The following is a 20,833-nucleotide window of genomic DNA, read 5'->3' as shown; positions in this document are numbered from 1 at the left end:
AGGAGATTCTACCTGAACATGAGGAAGAACTTCCTAACAGTGAGTGCTGTTCAGAAGGGGAACTCTCTGCCTCCGAGTGTAGTGGAGGCTCCTTCTTTGGAGGCTTTTAAACATAGGCTGGATGGCCATCTGTTGGGGGTGCTTTGAATATGATTTTCCTGCTTCTTGGCAGAATGGGGTTGGACTAGATGGCCTGTTCTGGAACGGGTGTTCCAGGGGGTACAAATTTGTGTTTTGCACTGAGTGTTTGTTCATAGTCCTAAGCTGCAGGGACTTTGCAGATAGGTGGCTTCCTTTGGTTGCATTCATAGGGCAAGCCATCTGCCAATTGTAGTTAGGATCCCTGGTCCCGCCCCCTTTTTGCCTTTTGGAGGGAAGGGGCCATTTTTCAGTTAGTCACAACAAGGGAAGCCAAGGCAGAGGATGAGTACAGACATTCCTCCTGTGCAAAGGCTTCTTTTTTTTAAGAGTTCCTGGGGAAGAACAGATTAAAGGCCTCTCCGGATTCCCAAAGGGTTCCAGGAAACAGCTTCATAGCCCTGAGGACCTCCGGAGGGAATAACAGCTCTTCATCTTCAGCTAAGTGATTTCAAGCCTGGTGGTACATCTGTTCGGTTCTGAGACGCAGTTCAGCCGGTAGCAGACTCAAACCAGCCAGGTTTAAGTTCACAGCAGCCTGGGAGGAGCTTTAAAGGGGAATTTTTCTGTTAAACAAAGTTTCTTGAAGATAGTGCCTGTTTCTTGTAAACAAGACTGCAAGAGCCAATAGACTATTTAGAAATCTTACAATTCCTGCTTGTTCATTAATAAAGACTGTTGTTTTTAAGTTCAAGTCTCCTAAAGCCTGCTTAGTAGGGAAAGTTCCTCTAAAGGCTCCTTCTCGGGCCCCCGGGCTTCCCGCTGGACGCAAGCCTTGCATCCTCTCTTTTAATTTTAGCTCCAGCGGCGACAGAATATGGCCCATGAGGTCTCTTCCAACTCTAGGATTCTATAATTATAAGATTGCATTGGATTTGGGGTATTAGATGCAGTAGTGGGAGCAATTGCTACAAGGTGCAAAATCCAGAAAGGCAATAGCTTAGCATTTACTGCCATGGAGCACCTGGACTTGCTCTATGCACAAGGCATAAGAAAATCAAACCATTTCTGTGATTAAGATAGGGAACAAAGCCAGTCCTGATTGTGCAGGCCTGAATTGCAAACTTTCAGAAAGGAAAAGGGTATCTGCCAGAAACCAGCATCCTCATTACTTACTCAAAAAAGAGAGGCCGGGCCACAGTGTCCCCTTGCAGGTGAGCCCGATGGAAAAGGGAATAGAGATAGGGCAGCAAGCTGTAGCGGATTTCCAAGGCTTCCTTCATGGCGGTCCTTGCTGCGGGGCTGAAAGCCGGGGGATCCTGAGCCTTGGAGGAGGAAGAGACTAGAATGAATGAAAACACCTAGACTACTCTTTCCCAAGTACATCCCCTGAAGGCTATTCATTAATTCATTCAAAGTCAGCCCTTAATAAATATGATCTCTTTAGGAAAGTCTGCATTCTTCAGTGAGACTCAACTTGACCATAGACTCATGCTGGAGATGTAGAGGCTCCTAGAGAAAACATGTCTCTAACTCCTCCACAAAACTCTATTGTCAAATTCCAACAGAAATTGACTGTAGAGTCGCTTTGGAGGTCAACAAGTATAGCTGAGCAGGGCAGATATGGGACCGGGCTATAGCACAGCCGGTTAACCGTTGCTGGAGGAAATCTTGCCAATCGAAAGGTTGGCAGTTCGAAGCCGGGGTCAGGGTAAGCTCCTGGTCTTTAGCCCAGCTTCTGTCTGCCTGTCTAGCAGTTTGAAAGCAGAATATGAGTAGATAAATAGTCCAGCTTCTGCCTCCCTAGCAGTGCGAAAGCAGCATGTGAGTAGATAAATAGCCCAGCTTCTGCCTACCTAGTAGTGCGAAAGCAGCATGTGAATAGATAAACAGCCCAGCTTCTGCCTATCTAGCAGTTTGAAAGCAGAATGTGAGTAGATAAATAGCCCAACTTCTGCCTACCTAGCAGTGCAAAAACAGCATGTGAGTAAATAAATAGCCCAGCTTCTGCCTACCTAGCAGTGCAAAAACAGCATGTGAGTAGATAAATAGCCCAGCTTCTGTCTACCTAGCAGTTTGAAAGCAGCATGTGAGTAGATAAATAGCCCAGCTTCTGTCTACCTAGCAGTACGAAAGCAGCATGTGAGCAGATAAATAGCCCAGCCTCTGCCTACCTAGCAGTATGAAAGCAGCATGTGAGTAGATATATAGCCCAGCTTCTGCCTACCTAGCAGTACGAAAGCAGCATGTGAGTAGATAAATAGCCCACCTTCTGCCTACCTAGCAGTACGAAAGCAGCATGTGAGTAGATATATAGCCCAGCTTTTGCCTACCTAGCAGTATGAAAGCAGCATGTGAGTAGAAAAATAGCCCAGCTTCTGCCTACCTAGCAGTATGAAAGCAGCATGTGAGTAGAAAAATAGCCCAGCTTCTGCCTACCTAGCAGTATGAAAGCAGCATGTGGGTAGATGCTGCCCAGCTTCTGCCTACCCAGCAGTTTGAAAACAGTATTTCAGTAGATAAATAGGTACTGCTTTAAAGCAGGGAGATATTTAAGGCACCCATAAGGAAATGCCAGAAAAAATGCCAGGAATTCAATAATGGAGGAAGTTTATAAACAAAGCTCTTTGGCAGGGAAAGTGGAGCAAAGCTCTTGGGCAAGGAAGATGGCAGAACCAAGCACAGCCTCCAAGATGCCAAAGATGGGAAAAGCCTATATACACCTCTATCTCTGTACAGTTGTCTGTCTTGTCAGTGTATGACGGCATTTAATGTTTACTGTATGTGTGTTCTGTGATCCGCTCTGAGTCCCCTTTGGGATGAGAAGGGCAGAATATAAATACTGTAAATAAATACTGTAAATAATAAATAAGATAACATAACCTGGATGGCTTTGTCACCTATATTGAAAAAAAAAGTCTCTGCATTTCTGCAGAAGCACTTCCAGGTCACAAACTTAAATAGCCACACTTCCAAAGAGAAGGAAGCCATAATCTTGTCCATAATTTTGCATGCAAAAGAAGTGACACTCCAACTTTGCATAGAACATGTGTAGGGTTTTTTTAATTGAAAAATTGGCATCTTCTTGCAAATTTTTAACTTGGGAGAGGTGGGAGTGAGCTCTCGTGTTGGTGAAACATTTTTACACACACAAAAAAGACCCCAGAAGAGGCCTCTCTGCCCTGATTTACCTTCTCGTCTTGAGTGTTGTGGTTTCGAGAAAAGGGATAGAAAGCCCCCAGCTGCATCCAGCGAGTGCAGAGTTCCTCGGAGGTAGAACCGGAGAAGCCGCAGATGTCCGCCCCGACTAAAGGGATCCCAAAGAGGCTGAAACTCAGCATTCCTGGAGCAGTTTTAGATGGAAGAGAAAGGGGTCAGAGAGACCTGGAAATAGATGCTCATACTCAGGTGACTTCCAAATAGCATTCCTGCAGGATGTTTAAGGCACATACATACCAGGGATGGACCAAGCCATGTCCTTCCAAGTGCTCCTGTTGTCACCAAGCCAGTGTCCTGAATATTTACCCTGGCTTGGAAAAGTTGAGCGGGAGATGATGAAGGGCCGTTTTGCCCGGAGTTTAATCAGAGCACTGGAAGAACAAGAAAAAAATATTTATTTATTTATTTATTTACTTTGCTTATATACCGCTGTATCTCAAGCCCGAAGGCGACTCACAGCGGTTCACAAACAGTAAAAACAGTAGAAACAGCAGTGGTTCCATGCAACATATAACGATTGACTTAACACATTATCCATAAATTACCAATAAGCAATTACAATGCACAATTATTACAAAAAACAACCGTACCCAATCTTCTCATCATCCAAGCGTAGTCCAGGTTCGTCGTCCATTGTTCCATTCCTATGTTCCATTACAAGATTGCACTAAATTACTCAAACGCCTGCACAAACATCCAGGTCTTCAACTTTCTTCGGAATGCCATGAGAGATGGCGCCAGCCTAATGTCCGTAGGAAGGGCGTTCCACAGCCGAGGAGCCACCACCGAGAAGGCCCTATCTCTCATCCCTGCCAACCATGCTTGAGAAGCCGGCGGGATCGAGAGCAGGGTCTCCCCGGAAGATCTCAAAGTCCTGGTGGGTTCATAGGCTGAGATGCGGTCGGAAAGGTATCTTGGGCCGGAACCGTTTAGGGCTTTATAGGCCAATGCCAACACCTTGAATTGAGCCCGGTAGCAAATCGGCAGCCAATGGAGCTGGCGCAACAGGGGGGTTGTGTGCTCCCTGCGCTCCGCTCCTGTTAGAATCATGGCTGCCGCACGTTGGACTAATTGAAGCTTCTGGGCCGTCTTCAAGGACAGCCCCATGTAGAGAGCGTTGCAGTAGTCTAGGCGGGATGTGACAAGAGCGTAGACTACCGTGGCCAAGTCAGGCTTCCCAAGGTACGGGCGCATCTGGCGCACAAGTTTTAACTGTGCAAATGCTCCCCTGGTCACCACTGACACCTGGGGTTCCAGGCTCAGCGATGAGTCCAGGATCACACCCAAGCTGCGAAAAAGTGAGCAGTTAGGTATAAAAAATGGATACTGAATGGACATACATTGAGGGTCAGGCACTTCCAATCCCTGCAGTCAGAATTGATGTTCTGCTCACTTCCTATTGGCTTTGGGGCTGAATAACGCACAGACCAGGCTTGGGCAGACTTTGGCCCTCCAGGTGTTTTGGACTTCAACTCCCACATCCCAAACAAACTCAGGCCCCTTCCTTAAGCGGCTGAGGGGGGAAAGGCAAGGGCCTGAGGCTGTTAGGAATTGTGGGAGTCGAAGTCCAAAACACTTGGAGGGCCCAAGTTTGCCCATGCCTGCCATAAACGAACTTATCGTACAACAGAGCAGGAACACCTCTGACCTTAAACACCACACCAGCTTGTTAAAATCAGCAAGCAGTTAATTGTAGAATATATGTAGGCAAAGCAGTAAAAAAAATTAGCAAAACAGTAAAGGTACAAAATCCAGAACAGCTCATAAGCTTCAAAGGAGAATCAGATCCATGAGTATATAGAAATCCATGAAGCAAGGCACTTGAAACGATGGAACGAAACAGCAGGAAAATCCCAAAGGCAAAACTTAAGCTTGGCAAAAACTTGGTACATGAAACTCAGAGCACTTGAAACCCAGACCGTGATAAAATAACAACGTTGCCTCGACTAGAACAAAACAGCAGGAAAATCCCATATGCAAAACTTAAGATTGGCAAAAACTTGGTAAATGAAACTCAGAGCACTTGAAACCCAGACCGTGAGAAAATAACAACGTTGCCTCTACTGAGGCAATTTTTTTTTGTGTGTGTCAGGAGCAACTTGAGAAACTGCAAGTTGCTTCTGGTGTGAGAGAATTGGCCGTCTGCAAAGACGTTGCCCAGGGGATGCCCGGATGCTTTGATGTTTTATTTATTTATTTATTTATTTATTTACAATATTTATATTCCACCCTTCTCACCCCACAGGGGACTCAGGACGGATTACAATGTACATATACATGGCAAACATTCAATGCCATAGACACACAACATATATAGACAGAGGCTATTTAATATTTCAGCTTTTCATGAGGGTATTCTGGCCACCAGGGGAGCTGTCACTTCACTGTCCGTTTGTGACATTGATGAAGTACTTCCTCATGCTTTGCATGCTTGCTGGATATTTTTATGGCCTCGTAAATTAGTTAAATTATCCTCCCCGCATAGGCGGTACCTAAATTTCGTACTTGACAGATGCAACTGTCTTTCAGGTTGCAAAGGTCAACAGTAAGCTACACAAATTGGTCGGAAGCTCACTCCGACCTGAGCTGGCTTCGAAATCATGACCTTTGGGTCAGTAGTGATCTTAATGCAGCTGACTCCCAGCCAGCTGTGCCACAGTCCTTGTGGGAGGCTTCTCTCATGTCCACACATGGAGAACCGAAGCTGACAGAGGGAGCTCATCCGCACTCTCCCCGGATTTGAACCTGTGACCTATCAGTCTTCAGTCTTGCTGGCACAAGGGTTTAACCCACTGTGACACCGGAGGCTCCGACTGAGGCAATTCAATCTCATGAATCATTATAAACCTTCTCCAGAACCCAAAATTGAAAATAAAGCATTCTTCTTGACTTTCCCAGTAGATATCTTTGGTTATCTTTCTTCTGCCGTATAAGAAGTGATTGGCTCAGTTTCTGAAAGCTCTTTCTGTCCAAGGTTTTACTATCCTCTCCCTCATTAACTCCTGCATCTGGCAAATCAATCTCAGCATCATTTTCAGACAGTTGCTCTGAGAAAAGTGGTGAAAGGTCTCTCCCAGGACTGTGGCCTTGTGAATCTTCCTGAAACAACTAAGGCGTCTCTTCTGAACTTAACTTAGGCCCAAGCAAACGATCACCCCATTCCGATCACGAACATCAACATGAACATCAACATGAACATCAACATGAACATCATTTCCATCATGAATATCAACATGAACCTCAGACACAATAACAAGCTGAACAGACTGACATACAACCGATCTCATCCATGCACCAAGGACAGGGTTACCTAGCAGTTGCTTTGGCTTCCATCAATCCATACAGGTTGTGGAGGTTGTAGTGCGTAGAGGTGCTTTGCCTGGCAGAGGTGCAGATGGTCTTGGCAGAAAGGAAACCTCCCAATACAGCTGACAGGAGAGAGGGAAAGCCTGGTTAGTGGCATGCAAGGGAAGCTGGCTGGTTCCATGCCAGTGGGGTGGCAAATAGGGACCTTATCACATTGGGATATACTCCATTTCTGAATGGATCCTATCACATGATGTTTGTGCCATTCTGTCAATAATTTGCTTGTTCTGGTCAAAACCCAGGAGGAGTTAACGTTTTTCTTACCAGGCACATATGGGGGGTTATCCAGTTCTCCTTGAGAACAGCCTTCTGAGGAGCCATCCATGAAGTCAGATGGTTCATTCATGTCCTAAAATAAAGATATCAGGCTTAAGAGTTCAGTGAGAATACAGTTCTAATGCTGTATTTTGAGGGGTCTTGTGAAGTCAGGACCTTTGTATTTATTTACAGCTTTTATATTCCGCCCTTCTCACCCCACAGGGGACTCAGGGCGGATTACAGTGTACACATATATGGCAAACATTCAATGCCAATTTTGACATACAACATATACAGACATAGACAGAGGCTATTTAACTTTTTCTGGCCGCCAGGGGAGCTGTCGCTTTCATCGTCCATCTGCGACACTGATGAAGTACTTCCGCATTCCTCGCATGCTTTTTTGCTGGAGTGCTTGCTAGAGTCTTTTTTTATGGCCTCATAAATTAGTTAATTTAGCCTCCCCACACTTTAAGGTGGTACCTAATTTTCCTACTTGACAGATGCAACTGTCCTTCGGGTTGCAAAGGTTGACAACAGGCTACACAATTGGTTGGAAACCCACTCCAACCCAGGCTGGCTTCGAACGCATGACCTTTTGGTCAGAGTGATCTTAATGCAGCTGACACTCAACCAGCTGCGCCACAATCCCGGTGCTTTGGAGTGATTATCAATAGGGTGGCGCAGCAGGTTAAACCAAGCTGCTGAACTTGCTGACCGAAAGGTCGGCGGTTCGAATCAGGGGAGCCGGGTGAGCTCCCACTATTTGGCTCAGTTTTTGCCAACCTAGCAGTTTGAAAACATGCAAATGTGAGTAGATCAATAGGCACCACTTCAGTGGGAAAGTAACAGCACTCCATGCAGTCATGGTGGCCACATAACCTTGGAGGTGTCTACGGACAACGCCGGCTCTTTGGCTTAGAAATGGAGATGACCACCACCCTCTTAGAGTTGGACATGACTAGACTTAAGGTGAAGGGGAAACCTTTGCCTTTACCTTATCAATAAGGTTGCCCCATGTTATTCTGAATTGAAATAATGTATATTCCATTTACCTCTGCTTCTGTGTTTCTCCCATTCCTTCCTTTTTGACCTCAGGCAAATGTTACACTGCAGTTTCCTCAGGGCAGGGTCCTGGTTACTACAACAGATGCTGGTTTTGGATAATGTGGATTGCAGTCTAACATATCTAGAGGGTATAGTAGTGGTTCCCAACCTGTGGTCTGTGGACCACCAGTGGTCCGCAAGAACTAAAATATGGTCTGCAGCCTCAATCCACTGTTGCAACAAGAGCAACTGGTTTTGCAAAACCTTCTTATAATGCCGAGGCTTATTAAATATGTTTTTTTTTTTTGTGGGCAAGCAGATGGAGACTATTGGATGGCATATGTTCTATATCAGAAACTAGAGCTGAGGTGGTCTATCCAATGCAGTTTTCTGAATCAGCACCTCAAATATCCAAACTGAATCTAAAGATGACCAAAAACTGATTCATAACCCTTTTGGTCCTAATGTTGGAGAGTGGTCCCTGGTCAAAAAAAGATTGGGAACCACTGGAGTATTAGTTGGAAAGGCCTGTTCTAAAGTAATGCAAACGATTTCCCGCTTTCAAGTGTTTGTGTCAATTCATACTTAGGTAAAAGCTAAGAAAAGACTCACAATCCAAATGCCATCAAAGGGAACAATGGAGTGGAAACGATTCAGATTCTCCAGCCACCATTGGTGAGTATCTGGGTTAGAGAAGTCAGGATAAGCAGTAAGACCAGGCCAGACCTAGAAGGAGAAGAATTAAAAACACACACACACAAGAATGTGACTGACAACACTGAGGAAGTGTTGCAAATCTGTTAGAATGCAGAATAAGATGAATGCTGCTAATTCCACGGCAAGGAGTCAATTGTTGTGGATTTTTTCGTGTCTGAAACAACTTGAGAAACTGCGTCGCTTCTGGTGTGAGAGAATTGGCTGTCTGCAAGGATGTTGCCCAGGGGGTGCCCAGATGTTTTACCATCCTGTGGGAGGCTACTCTCATGTCCCCGCTTGATAAGCTGGAGCTGACAAATGGGTACTCATCCCGCGCCCTGGATTTGAACCGCTGACCTTTTGGTCAGCAGTTCTGCCGGCACAAGCGTTTAACCATTATGCCATTGGGGCATTGTTGTGGATGACAGTAAAGGAATACAAAACATTTGGGAAGGCAGTAGGATGTGGACTGGTTGATCTAAGTTAATATCAGCTACACCAAACAATTATATTGCATGTTTATTGCACCACCTGGGGATCACAACCAGACACAGTGAAGACATCTGCCCTTGTGCTGTGCTACTCTGCTGCTGAGTATGCATGCCCAGTGTGGAACACATCTCACCACACTAAAACAGTGGATGTGGCTCTTAATGAGACATGCCGCATTATCACCACTAAAGAAATTACACTGCTTAGCAGGTATTGCACCACCTGACATCTGCCGGGAAGTAGCAGCCAATATTGAAAGGACCAAGGCAGAGACATCTCCAGCTCATCCCCTGTTTGGGTATCAGCCAGCACGTCAACGACTTAAATCAAGAAATAGTTTTCTTAGATCTACAGAGACACTCGCTGGAACACCTCAGCAAGCGAGAGTCCAAAAGTGGCAGGCTCAAACCAGAACCTCAACCAATGGCTGATACCAAATGAGAGACGCCCCCCCTGGGCACACAGAGGACTGGGCAACTTGGAAGGCGCTGAACAGACTGCGCTCTGGCACCATGAGATGCAGAGCCAACCTTCAGAAATGGCACTACAAAGTGGAATCCTCGACATGTGAGTGTGTAGAAGAGCAAACCACTGACCACCTGCTGCAATGCAATCTGAGCCCTGCCACATACACAATGGAGGACCTTCTTGCGGCAACACCAGAAGCACTCCAAGTGGCCAGATACTGATCAAAGGACACTTAATTAACTACCAAACTCACAAATTTTGTATTTTGTCTGTTTGTTTGCTTTGTTCTGTTAGAAATGTAATATAATCGACTGGTTGCCCTGACATGATAAATAAAAATGTAACAGTGGACTTTGTATTACTGTATTTCTTCAATTGTAAGATGCACCTCGATTTCAATAGCACCACTACCAAGAAAAATGCATAAGATGTACCTACAACCCATTTTAGAGATGTTTATATAAGGAAAAGACGAGCATTTTAGAAATGAAGCAACACAACAAGTCAATTTTTTCTTCTATTTTTGCGTTCTCACCTTCCCTATCAGAGGTTCTCCTTGGGTGTTATTGATGAATACACCACGTTTCAAACCTTCATCGTAAGGCCAGTAAGAGCCAGGAGGCTGAGTGCTGCTGATCCCAGGATCCTAGGAGAAAGAAAGAAAGAAAGAAAGAAAGAAAGAAAGAAAGAAAGAAAAAGAAAGAAGGAAGGGAAGGAAGAAGGGAAATGAAACCTGTATTCAAAAGCACATCAGAATCATAGAATCAAAGAGTTGGAAGAGACCTCATGGGTCATCCAGTCCAACCCCATTCTGCCATGAAGCAGGAATATTGCATTCAAATCACCCCTGACAGATGGCCATCCAGCCCCTGTTTAAAAGCTTCCAAAGAAGGAGCCTCCACCACACTCCGGGGCAGAGAGTTCCACTGCTGAACGGCTCTCACAGTCAGGAAGTTTTTTCTCATGTTCAGATGGAATCTCCTCTCTTGTAGTTTGAAGCCATTGTTTTGCGAATTTGGACATTGAGCCCTTGCATCCCACTGTCCTTTGGTGAGCTCTTTCATGTAGCCTTATAAATAAGTCCATTCCAGTTTTCACTCTACATAAAGAAACAATTACCGGAAATAGTTGAGTATAAGCTGAGTTTTTCAGCCCTTTTTTAAGGCTGAAAAAGCCCCCCTCGCCTTATACTCGAGTCAAAGTTATTTATTATTATTTTATTATTATTTTATCTATTTATTATTTTATCTCATTATTATTATATTTACATTAATTTATTCTATTATTCTTTATATTACACTTATTATTTTACTCTATTATATTATTTTTACATTTATTATTTTACTCTCTTTATTATTATTGGAAGGATATGTAAGCACATTTGCATTGAAGAAGGTTAGAATAATGGTTTAATCAGAGTTGGATAGTCTTATCTTAAATTACAGTTTTATGTAAATACTAGCCGTCCCCTGCCATGCGTTGCTGTGGCCCACATGGGGGTTCTGTGTGGGAGGTTTCGCCCAATTCTATTGTTGGTGGGATTCAGGATGCTCTGTGATTGTAGGTGAACTATAAATTCCAGCAACTACAACTCCCAAATGTCAAGATTCTATTTTCCCCAAACTCTACCAGTGTTCACATTTGGACATATTGAGTATTTATGTAGAATTTGGCCCAGATCCATCATTGTTTGAGTCCACAGTGATCTCTGGATGTAGGTGAACTACAACTCCAAAACCAAAGGACACTGCCCACCAAACCCTTCCAGTATTTTCTGTTGGTCATGGGAGAACTGTGTGACAAGTTTGGTTCAATTCCATCGTTGGTGGAGTTCAGAATGCTCTTTGATTGTAGGTGAACTATAAATCCCAGCAACTACAACTCCCAAATGACAAAATCGATTTTTTTTTAGTGAAGGACATATATTGGGTTGTTAGGTGTATGCTATCCAAATTTGGTGCCAATTCGTTCAGTGGTTTTTGAGTTCTGTTAATCCCACAAACGAACATTACATTTTTATTTATATAGATTTGAAGACATTTAACCTAATGATACCTCAATTAATGTAATTTTATTGATAGGTAAAGGTAAAGGTAGTCTCCTGACATTAAGTCCAGTCATGTCTGACTCTGGGGTGTGGTGCTCATCTCCATTTCTAAGCCGAAGAGCCAGCGTTGTCCGTAGACACCTCCAAGGTCATGTGGCCGGCATGACTGCATGGAGCGCCGTTACCTTCCCGCTGGAGCGGTACCTATTGATCTACTCACATTTGCATGTTTTCGAACTGCTAGGTTGGCAGAAGCTAGGGCTGACAGCGGAAGCTCATGCCGCTCCCCGGAATCGAACCTGCGACCTTTCGATCAACAAGCTCAGCAGCTCAGCGCTTTAACCCACTGCGCCACCGGGGGCCCCAATTTTATTTATACCTATTTTTATTTTGAAATTTACCAATAGCTGCAGCGTTTCCCACTCTTAGCTTATAGTTGAGTCAATAGGTTTCACCAGTTTTTTTTGTGGTAAAATTAGGTGCCTCAGTTTCTACTCGGGTCGGCTTCTACTCAAGTATATCCGGTATTACAGATTCTCTCCTATTGGGGGGCTGGAAACATATTCTATGGGCAACAAATCCCAGTATCCCCAGTTAGCCTGGGTGGGGGATTTTGGGAGGTATAGTAATAATATTCTTTGTTTCAGGAGGACACCAGGCTAGCTTAATGAGAATAAAAAGCAGGTTACCAGAATCATAACATAATATTGTCCATGTTTGTGGAGGTCTTCCACCATCTGGGGAAGAGCGCCAAACTTCTGAGAGTCCACGGTGAAGTCCCGATAGCCCTCCATGTAGTCAATGTCGTTCCACTGGGCATCCTACGAAAAAGAAATGAGAGACGAGGAGAAGAAGGATACATAAGCACAAGAAGAAGGATCCAATTCCCTGCCATGCAGGAATATATAATTAAAACACTCCTGAAAGATGCCCATCCAAAAGACTGTGTGACATACTGGTTAGTGCAGCATTTCTCAATCTGGGGGTCAGGACTCCTGGGGGGGTCATGAGGGAGTGTCAGAGGGGTCGCCAAATACCATCAGAAAACACAGTATTTTTTGGTGCTCATGTAGTTTCTGTGTGGGAGGTTATATAGTTTTGGGGCGTTCAGAATGCTCTTTGATTGTACATGAACTATACAATTATATAATTCATGAACTATACAATTATTTATAGTTCATGTAAAATCAGAGCATTCTGAACCCCCCAAAACAATCATATTGCTTTGGGGGGTTCAGAATGCTCTTTGATTGTACATGAACTATAAATCCCAGCAACTAGAACTCCCAAATGTCAAGGTCCCAAACGTCAAGGTGTATTTTCCCCAAATTCATGGGGGTTCTGTGTGGGAAGTTTGGCCCAATTCTATCATTGGTGGGGTTCAGAATGCTCTTTGGTTGTAGGTAAACTATAAATCTCAGCAACTACAACTCCCAAATGTCAAAGTCTATTTTCTCCAAACTCCACCAGTGTTCACATTTGGGCATATTGAGGATTTGTTCCAAGTTTGGTCCAGATCCATCATAGTTTGAGTCCTCAGTGCTCTCTGGATATAGGTGAACTACAATTCCAAAACTCAAGGTCAATGCCCACCAAACCCTTCCAGTATTTTCTCTTGGTCATGGGAGTTCTGTGTGCCAAGTTTGGTTCAGTTCCATCATTGAGGCTGGAGGGAGGTTTGCGTCAGCAAGTCCTTTCAAGGCATGAGGGTTCTGTGTAGGAAGTTTGGCCCAATTCTATCATTGGTGGGGTTCAGAATGCTCTTTGATTGTAGGTGAACTATAAATCCCAGCAATTACAACTCCCAAATGACAAAATCAATACCTCACCCAACCCCACCAGTATTCAAATTTGGGCGTATTGGGTATTTGTGCCAAATTTGGTCCAGTGAATGAAAATACATCCTGCATATCAGATATTTGCATTACGATTCATAATCTTAGGAAAATTACAATTACGAAGTAGCAACAAAAATAATTTTATGATCGGGGGTCACCACAACATGAGGAACTGTATTAAGGGGTCGCGGCATTAGGAAGAGTGGGAAACACTGGGTTAGTGTGTCAGGTTAAGGGACAGGTGAGGCCCAGGTTCAAAACCTTGCCTGACTTAGCCATGAGATTTATTTGGGGAATCAAAGCTTACCAGATATAAATCAGAGTTTAGGCTATAATGCTTTCGCTCTCCAATGTTCAAAGGAGTGCAGCTCTAGTTCCTTAACAGATTACAAATCCCAGGGTAACATGAAATGATAGCACTATAACCGTATAATGCAGATGCAGCCCACAACTGGGGTACATTAGGACGTACACCTGGGATTGGCTATATTTGGAGCTCTAAAAACCACTGCCTAAAATTTTGTCAGAGTCAAAGGCTTGGCATATTCCACACTCCCTATGAAATCTTCACAATTCTACCAAGCCTCTGATGACAGACAATAGTACGCTTATGTTTACCTGGGGGATCTGAAAATTCCTCATGGCTTTTACGGTCTCCCAGGTCTCATTGCTGCTCCCGTAGCCCCAGCGGCAGAGGTGGAAGCCCAGGCCCCAATAAGGAGGCATGGCCGGGAAGCCTGAAACAAAAACAGAGGGTGTTTTGCGCAGTGGGTTTCTCAACCCAATTGCTTTTGCTGGACTTCAACTCCCCAAATCCAAAAACAGGGATCTCCCATAGGCTGTGGGATATGCAAATGCTTGGAAGTCACTTCAAAAGGTTTGGCTTATTTATTCATTTATTTATTTATATTCCACCCTTCTCACCCCGCAAGGGACTCAGGGCGGATTACAATGTACATATACATGGCAAACATTCAATGCCATAGACACACAACATATATAGACAGACACAGAGGCAATTTAACATTCCAGCTTTTTCTTGAGGGTATTCTGGCCAGCAGGGGAGCTGTCGTTTCACTGACCATTTGCGACGCTGACAAAGTACTTCCTCATTATATGCTGTCAGGTCATTATATGCTAATCAAGGTGGTCAGTTGAAACATTCACACCTAGCTCCAGCAGACAAGAGTCCTTTGTCCCACCCTGGTCATTCCACAGATATATAAACTCTTTTTCCTAGTTCCAACAGACCTCACTACCTCTGAGGATGCGTGCCAAAGATGAAGGCGAAACGTCAGGAGAGAATGCCTCTAGACCATGGCCATATAGCCCGAAAAAACCTACAACAATCCAGTACTTCCTCATTCTTTGCATGCTTGCTGGAGATTTTTATGGTCTCATAAATTAGTTAAATTTGCCTCCCCCCATAAGCGATACCTACATTTCCTACTTGACTTGATTTAACTGTCTTTCGGGATGCAAAGGTCAACAACAAGCTACACAAATTGGTTGGAAACTCACTCCAACCCGGGCTGGCTTCGAATTCATGACCTTTCGGTCAGTAGTGATCTAATGCAGCTGACTCCCAGCCAGCTGCGCCACTTCAAGGCATTCTGCGCAAACCCTCGCCATGGGTCTTCTTGTGCTTTCACCAAGCAGGAAAGCAGGAGGAGATACATTATTTCTCAGCAGTGATGGAAGGAACATCCTTTGGATGGGCTGCTTCTCCAGCCACAGCTGGAAATGAATGTATCTCAGGCTGAAAATTTACTTCCTGCTACTATTATTCCCCAGTTCTTGCCTGACCTTCTCATATCATGCTCAGTTCTTCTGAAAAATGATTTGTTCAATATGGCCACCCTTTGCAATGTGGCTTGCGATGCTTAGATGCTCACCAATCACCTGCTGGTACTGCTGGACCACCAAGTTGGGATCTGGTCCTAGAAAGATGTAGAAATCCAGAACTCCTCCGATGGTCCTCCAGGTGAGGGCAGGTGCCGGCTGAAGGGCCACCTCTGGGCAAAGAACAACAAGGAGGAAGGAGGCTTAAAATACAGTCGTTTTCATAACAGTCTTTCAGGTTCCCCTACAAGGATGGAACTCTTTCTCTTCAGCTCAATAACACTTGGGTGGCTTTTAAAGGTTTTGCATTATTTTCTAACACATCTTACAACGGAGGGTTAGCCAAAAAGTATAAGAAGAACCTGAACTTCCATGTCAGCCTTCCCCAACCCGAGCATTTAGAGGTAAATCAGATTATAGTTTTTGTCACTTCCAGCCAACCTGGCTGAAAATAAATGGTACCAGGGACTGATAATAATGTTGTTGTTGCTGCTGTTGATGTTTTTGTTGTATGTGCCTTCATGTACCCTGTTGACTAATGATGATCATGTGAATTTCACAGCATTTTCTCAAGCAACAATAATCACACCAAAATACCTGGACCGTGCTCTGACTTACAAGAAGCAAGGCTTGACGATCAAGCAAAAAAAGGGTGCTAGAAATAATGTCATATGAAAGCTGACTGTCACAACCTGGGGATCACAACCAGACACAGTGAAAACATCTGTCCTTGCGCTTTGCTACTCTGCTGCTGAGTATGCATGCCCAGTGTATAACACATCTCACCACGTTTAAACAGTGGATGTGGCTCTTAATGAGACATGTTGCATTATCACAAGATGTCTTCATCCTACAACACTGGAGAAATTATACTGTTTAACCAATATTGCACCACCTGACATCCACCAGGAAGTAGCAGCCAATAATGAAAGGACTAAGGCAGTGACATCTCCAGCCCATTCCCTGTTCGGATATCAGCCAGCACATCAATGCCTTGGAAATAGCTTTCTAAGATCAACAGAGATAATTGCAGGATGACCTCAGCAAGCTAGAGTCCAAATGTGGCAGGCTAAAACCCAGAACCTCAGTCAGTGGCCGATACCAGATGAGAGACACACAGAAGACTGGGTGACTTGGAAGACACTGAACAGACTGCGCTCTGGCACCACGAGATGCAGAGCCAACCTTAAGAAATGGGGCAACAATGTGGAGTCCATGACATGCAAGTGTGGAGAAGAACAAACCACTGACCACCTGCTGCAATGCACCCTGAGCTCTGCCACATACACAACTTATGGCAACACCAGAGGCACTCCAAATGGCCAGCTTCTGGTCAAAGGAGATTTAACATCATGCCAAGTTTTTAAATGGTGCCAGGGACTGATGATTAACTGTACTGTTTATTTTTGTTTATTGCTTGTTGTTTTTATAATTGCTTGTTGTTTTTGATGTGTTGTTGGGCTTGGCCTCATGTAAGCCACTCCGAGTTCCTTGGGGAGATGGTGGAGGGGTATAAATAAAGTTTTATTATTGTTGTTGTTGTTGTTGTTGTTTGTGCCTTCAAGTACCCTGTTGACTTATGGTGATCATATCAACTTCATAGGGTTTTCTCAGGCAACTATCATCATCATCTTTATTTGAATCCCACCTTTCTCCTGATAGGAACTCAAGGCTCAAGGCTGCTCGCAATATCATGTCACAACCCACTACAATATAAAAGCAGCCAGGTACAAACATTAAAAAAAAATAATTACATACTTGCTTCATGACTACAAAGTTAAAATACCATTAAGATTTTTTTTCTTCAAGCAAGAAATTCTTAAAGGTGGGTTTGCCAGTTTCTTCCTCTGAAATAGAGCCTACAGCACCTGGTATTTATGGGCAGTCTCCCATCCAAGTACTAACCAGGGCTGGCCCTGCTTTGTCTCCAAGATCAGACATACTTTGAGGACTTCTGCACTACTTTATATAGAGAAAATAACACAGAAATGCTGCAAATGATCTTTGTCTGTTCTGTTGCTGGCTGCTCTTAAAAGGAACAGGGGAGAGAACTGCTTTTAGAAACACAAACATACACACTCCACCCTTAGAATGTGACTTGGAAAGCATAATGCCCACTGCCTTCATTTCCACACTAAAGAGGTTGCAGTTTCCGCTACTGAAGAGAGCCCTGCTGATTCATGAGTTGGTCAAGAACCTGAAGGGTTTTCCAAGAGAAGAGCCTTGAGCCATTGGGACAGAACTGGCTGCCTGTTCCTAGTTCTTGGCAGTGGACTTGATAATCTAAATCCAGGTTCCTCAAACTTTTTAAACAGAGGACCACTTCATGGTCCCTCTGACTAGGGGCCGGGCTATAGTTTGCAAAATAATGAACGAATTCCCATGCACACTGCATGTATCTTATTTGTAGTGCAGTTTTATACTAATTTATGCAATGTTTTGATATCTATATAAATAAAAATGTAATGTTTGTTTTATTGGATTGATATAACACAAAAACCACTGGACGAATTGACAACAAACTTGGACACAATACACCTATCAGGCTAATGAGTGTCCATCACCCCTAAAAACACATAAAAAACCCAGCAGAACAGACTTAACCCCCCCCCAATAAACTATATATACCTATACACATACACTCATATACATATACACATGCACACATACACACACACACATGTACACAAGGACACACAAATATACACATACATACAGACATTCACACATACATGTACACATACACATATATTTACATATACACATGCGTACATACACGCATATACATATAGACATACATACGCATATATACACAAGCACACACATATACACAATATACATATACACATATAAACACAGAAATACACAAATATATACACACGTATACACACATAAATATACACATACATATAAACATTCACACATACATGTACACATACACATATATTTACATATACACATTCATGCATACACACATATACATATAGACATACATATACATATATACACAAGCACACACATATACACAATATACATATACACATAAAAACACAGAAATACACAAATATATACACACGTATACACACATATATACACACATATACACACACACATATACACCCATCTATCTATCTATATATTTGTGTATATATTTGCGTATATGTGTATATATGTGTGTTTGCATAGATAGATAGATAGATAGATAGATAGATAGATAGATAGATATACACACATATATACACACACAAAACATATATACAGACTGGGCCACAGCATCACGTGGCAGGGGACAGCTAGTGAAATAAATAAAATTTGTAGTGCAAACAAACACGAAAAAACAAAACAATATTGAAAATGAAGAACAATATTAGCCAAAATAAACATACCAATAATATTTCAATGGGAAGTGTGGATTGATGAGAGAGTCGAGTTAATTAGGATTGTTGTTATTGTGGGCCTTCAAGTCGTTTCAGACTTAGGACGACACTAAGTCTAAAGTTTAGGGCAAGGGCCGGGTCAAGGACCTTGGACAGCAGCATTCGGCTCATGGGCCATAGTTTGGGCACCTCTGCTCCAAATGCACCACATCCCATCTGATCTGTCACTGGATGGGAGGTTGCGAAGGAATTCCAGGCACTACAGGCTATATTTCAGAGAAAGGAACTGGAAAACCACCATGAAATTCATGGGATTGCCATAAGTCAATTGGCAACTTAGAATCATAGAATCATTGAGTTGGAAGAGATCAGCATGACCATATACTGGGAAGCCCTGGCCCTTGAGCGCTCTAGCTGGAGGTCAGCTGTGACTAGCAATGCTGTGGAATTCAAAGAGCAATGAATGGCGGACGAAAGGGAGAAACTTTCCAAGAGGAAGGTGTGTCAAGCCAACCCTGAACAGGACCACCTTCCACCTGGAAACCAAAGTAAATAAGTAAGTAAGGCCATCCAGTTCAACCCCCTGCCAACTCCCTCAAAGACATGTACACACTTAATAAAGCAATGCATTCAATGATTCAATGTGTGGTGGAGGCTCTTTCTTTGAAGGCTTTTAAACAGAGGCTGAATGGCCATCTGTTGGGAGTGCTTTGAATGCAATTTTCCTGCTTCTTGGCAGAATGGGGTTGGACTGGATGGACCACAAGGTCTCTTCCAACTCAATGATTCTATGATTCTCCGTTGCCAGTTGACTTGTGCTGATCCCACGAATTTCAAGATTTTCAAACAGAATGAGACCTCAACATGTGGTTTTGCCAGTTCCTTCCTCTGAAATACAGCCTGAAATGAGATGACTTGACAACCCTTAGACAGCACATCAGATGGGATGATGCAACTGGATGATTTTAGTATTGAGACGCTGAGGACTTGTGTTTTTATTGTTTTTATTGTTTCTACTGTTCTTATATGGCTTATATTATATGTTAATGCTCTTGATTATATTTTATGTTATTGGGGGCATTGATTGCTGACTGTAAACTTGTATACTCTCCCACAACCTATTCAACTTGTATGCAGAACACATCATGCGATGTGCAGGGCTTGACGAATGCAAGGCTGGGATAAAAATTGCTGGAAGAAACATTAACAACCTTAGATATGCAGATGACACCACTTTGATGGCCGAAAGCGAGGAGGAACTGATGAGCCTTCTAATCAAGGTGAAAGAGCTGGGGGAGGTGACGGCCAACAGGGAGCTGTAAACCGCCTTGAGTCGCCTTTGGGCTGAGAAAGGCGGTATATATTATTATTATTATTATTATTATTATTATTAAACTTTATTTGTACCCCGCTAGCATCTCCCAAGGGATTCGATGCGGCTTACAAAGGCCGAGGCCTCAACACAACAACAACAAAACAATAAGAATACAATTCAAAGCAAATTAAAAATTAAAACATAGCAATAACAAACATGACACCATTACACAATAAAAACCAGGGCTGGGTCAGTGATAGGTACAGGTTAAAAAAAAAGTGCTGGGTGTGGCTGGTGGTACATTGGATTTCCGGGCAAGTGCAATGTGTAGAGAGTCTTAAACTCTAATAAAGTGCTTTTGGGACTTAGAGCTGGGAGTTATCCTACTCCGGAAAGGCACATTGGAACAGCCAAGTCTTCAAGTTCTTCCTGAAGACTGCCAGTGAGGGGGTCAGTCTAATGTCTTTTGCGGAGAGTGTTCCAGAGTCGGGGGGCAACCACAGAGAAGGCCCTGTCCCTCATCCCCACCAAACGCGCCTGCGACGCAGGTGGGATCGCGAGCAGGGCCTCTCCGGATGAACGGAGGGAACGCGTGGGTTCGTAAACGGAGATAGAATCATAGAATCATAGAATCAAAGAGTTGGAAGAGACCTCATGGGCCATCCAGTCCAACCCCATTCTGCCAAGAAGCAGGAATATTGCATTCAAATCACCCCTGACAGATGGCCATCCAGCCTCTGTTTAAAAGCTTCCAAAGAAGGAGCCTCCACCACACTCTGGGGCAGAGAGT

The 20,833-nt window shown here is 43.6% G+C and overlaps 1 protein-coding gene across 1 annotated transcript in view; it reads right to left on the bottom strand.

Annotated features, from left to right (window-relative positions):
* Positions 1-20,833, bottom strand: part of LOC137095486 (lysosomal alpha-glucosidase-like) — a 62,350-nt gene that overhangs the window by 13,266 nt on the left and 28,251 nt on the right. The window contains exons 6-15 of the mRNA XM_067462212.1: positions 15,405-15,524; positions 14,128-14,246; positions 12,361-12,492; positions 10,160-10,270; positions 8,581-8,694; positions 6,928-7,012; positions 6,608-6,725; positions 3,535-3,668; positions 3,270-3,421; positions 1,255-1,403 (exon numbers count right to left, since the gene is read on the bottom strand). Coding sequence (XP_067318313.1) covers positions 1,255-1,403; positions 3,270-3,421; positions 3,535-3,668; positions 6,608-6,725; positions 6,928-7,012; positions 8,581-8,694; positions 10,160-10,270; positions 12,361-12,492; positions 14,128-14,246; positions 15,405-15,524 — 1,234 coding nt within the window. The remainder of the gene's footprint in view (positions 1-1,254; positions 1,404-3,269; positions 3,422-3,534; positions 3,669-6,607; positions 6,726-6,927; positions 7,013-8,580; positions 8,695-10,159; positions 10,271-12,360; positions 12,493-14,127; positions 14,247-15,404; positions 15,525-20,833) is intronic.

The sequence above is a fragment of the Anolis sagrei genome, chromosome Y (assembly GCF_037176765.1).
Source record: "Anolis sagrei isolate rAnoSag1 chromosome Y, rAnoSag1.mat, whole genome shotgun sequence".
NCBI classification, from domain to species: domain Eukaryota; kingdom Metazoa; phylum Chordata; class Lepidosauria; order Squamata; family Dactyloidae; genus Anolis; species Anolis sagrei.
The sequence above is the reverse complement of the archived record's forward strand: the minus strand, read 5'-3'. Positions and strand labels throughout refer to the sequence as shown.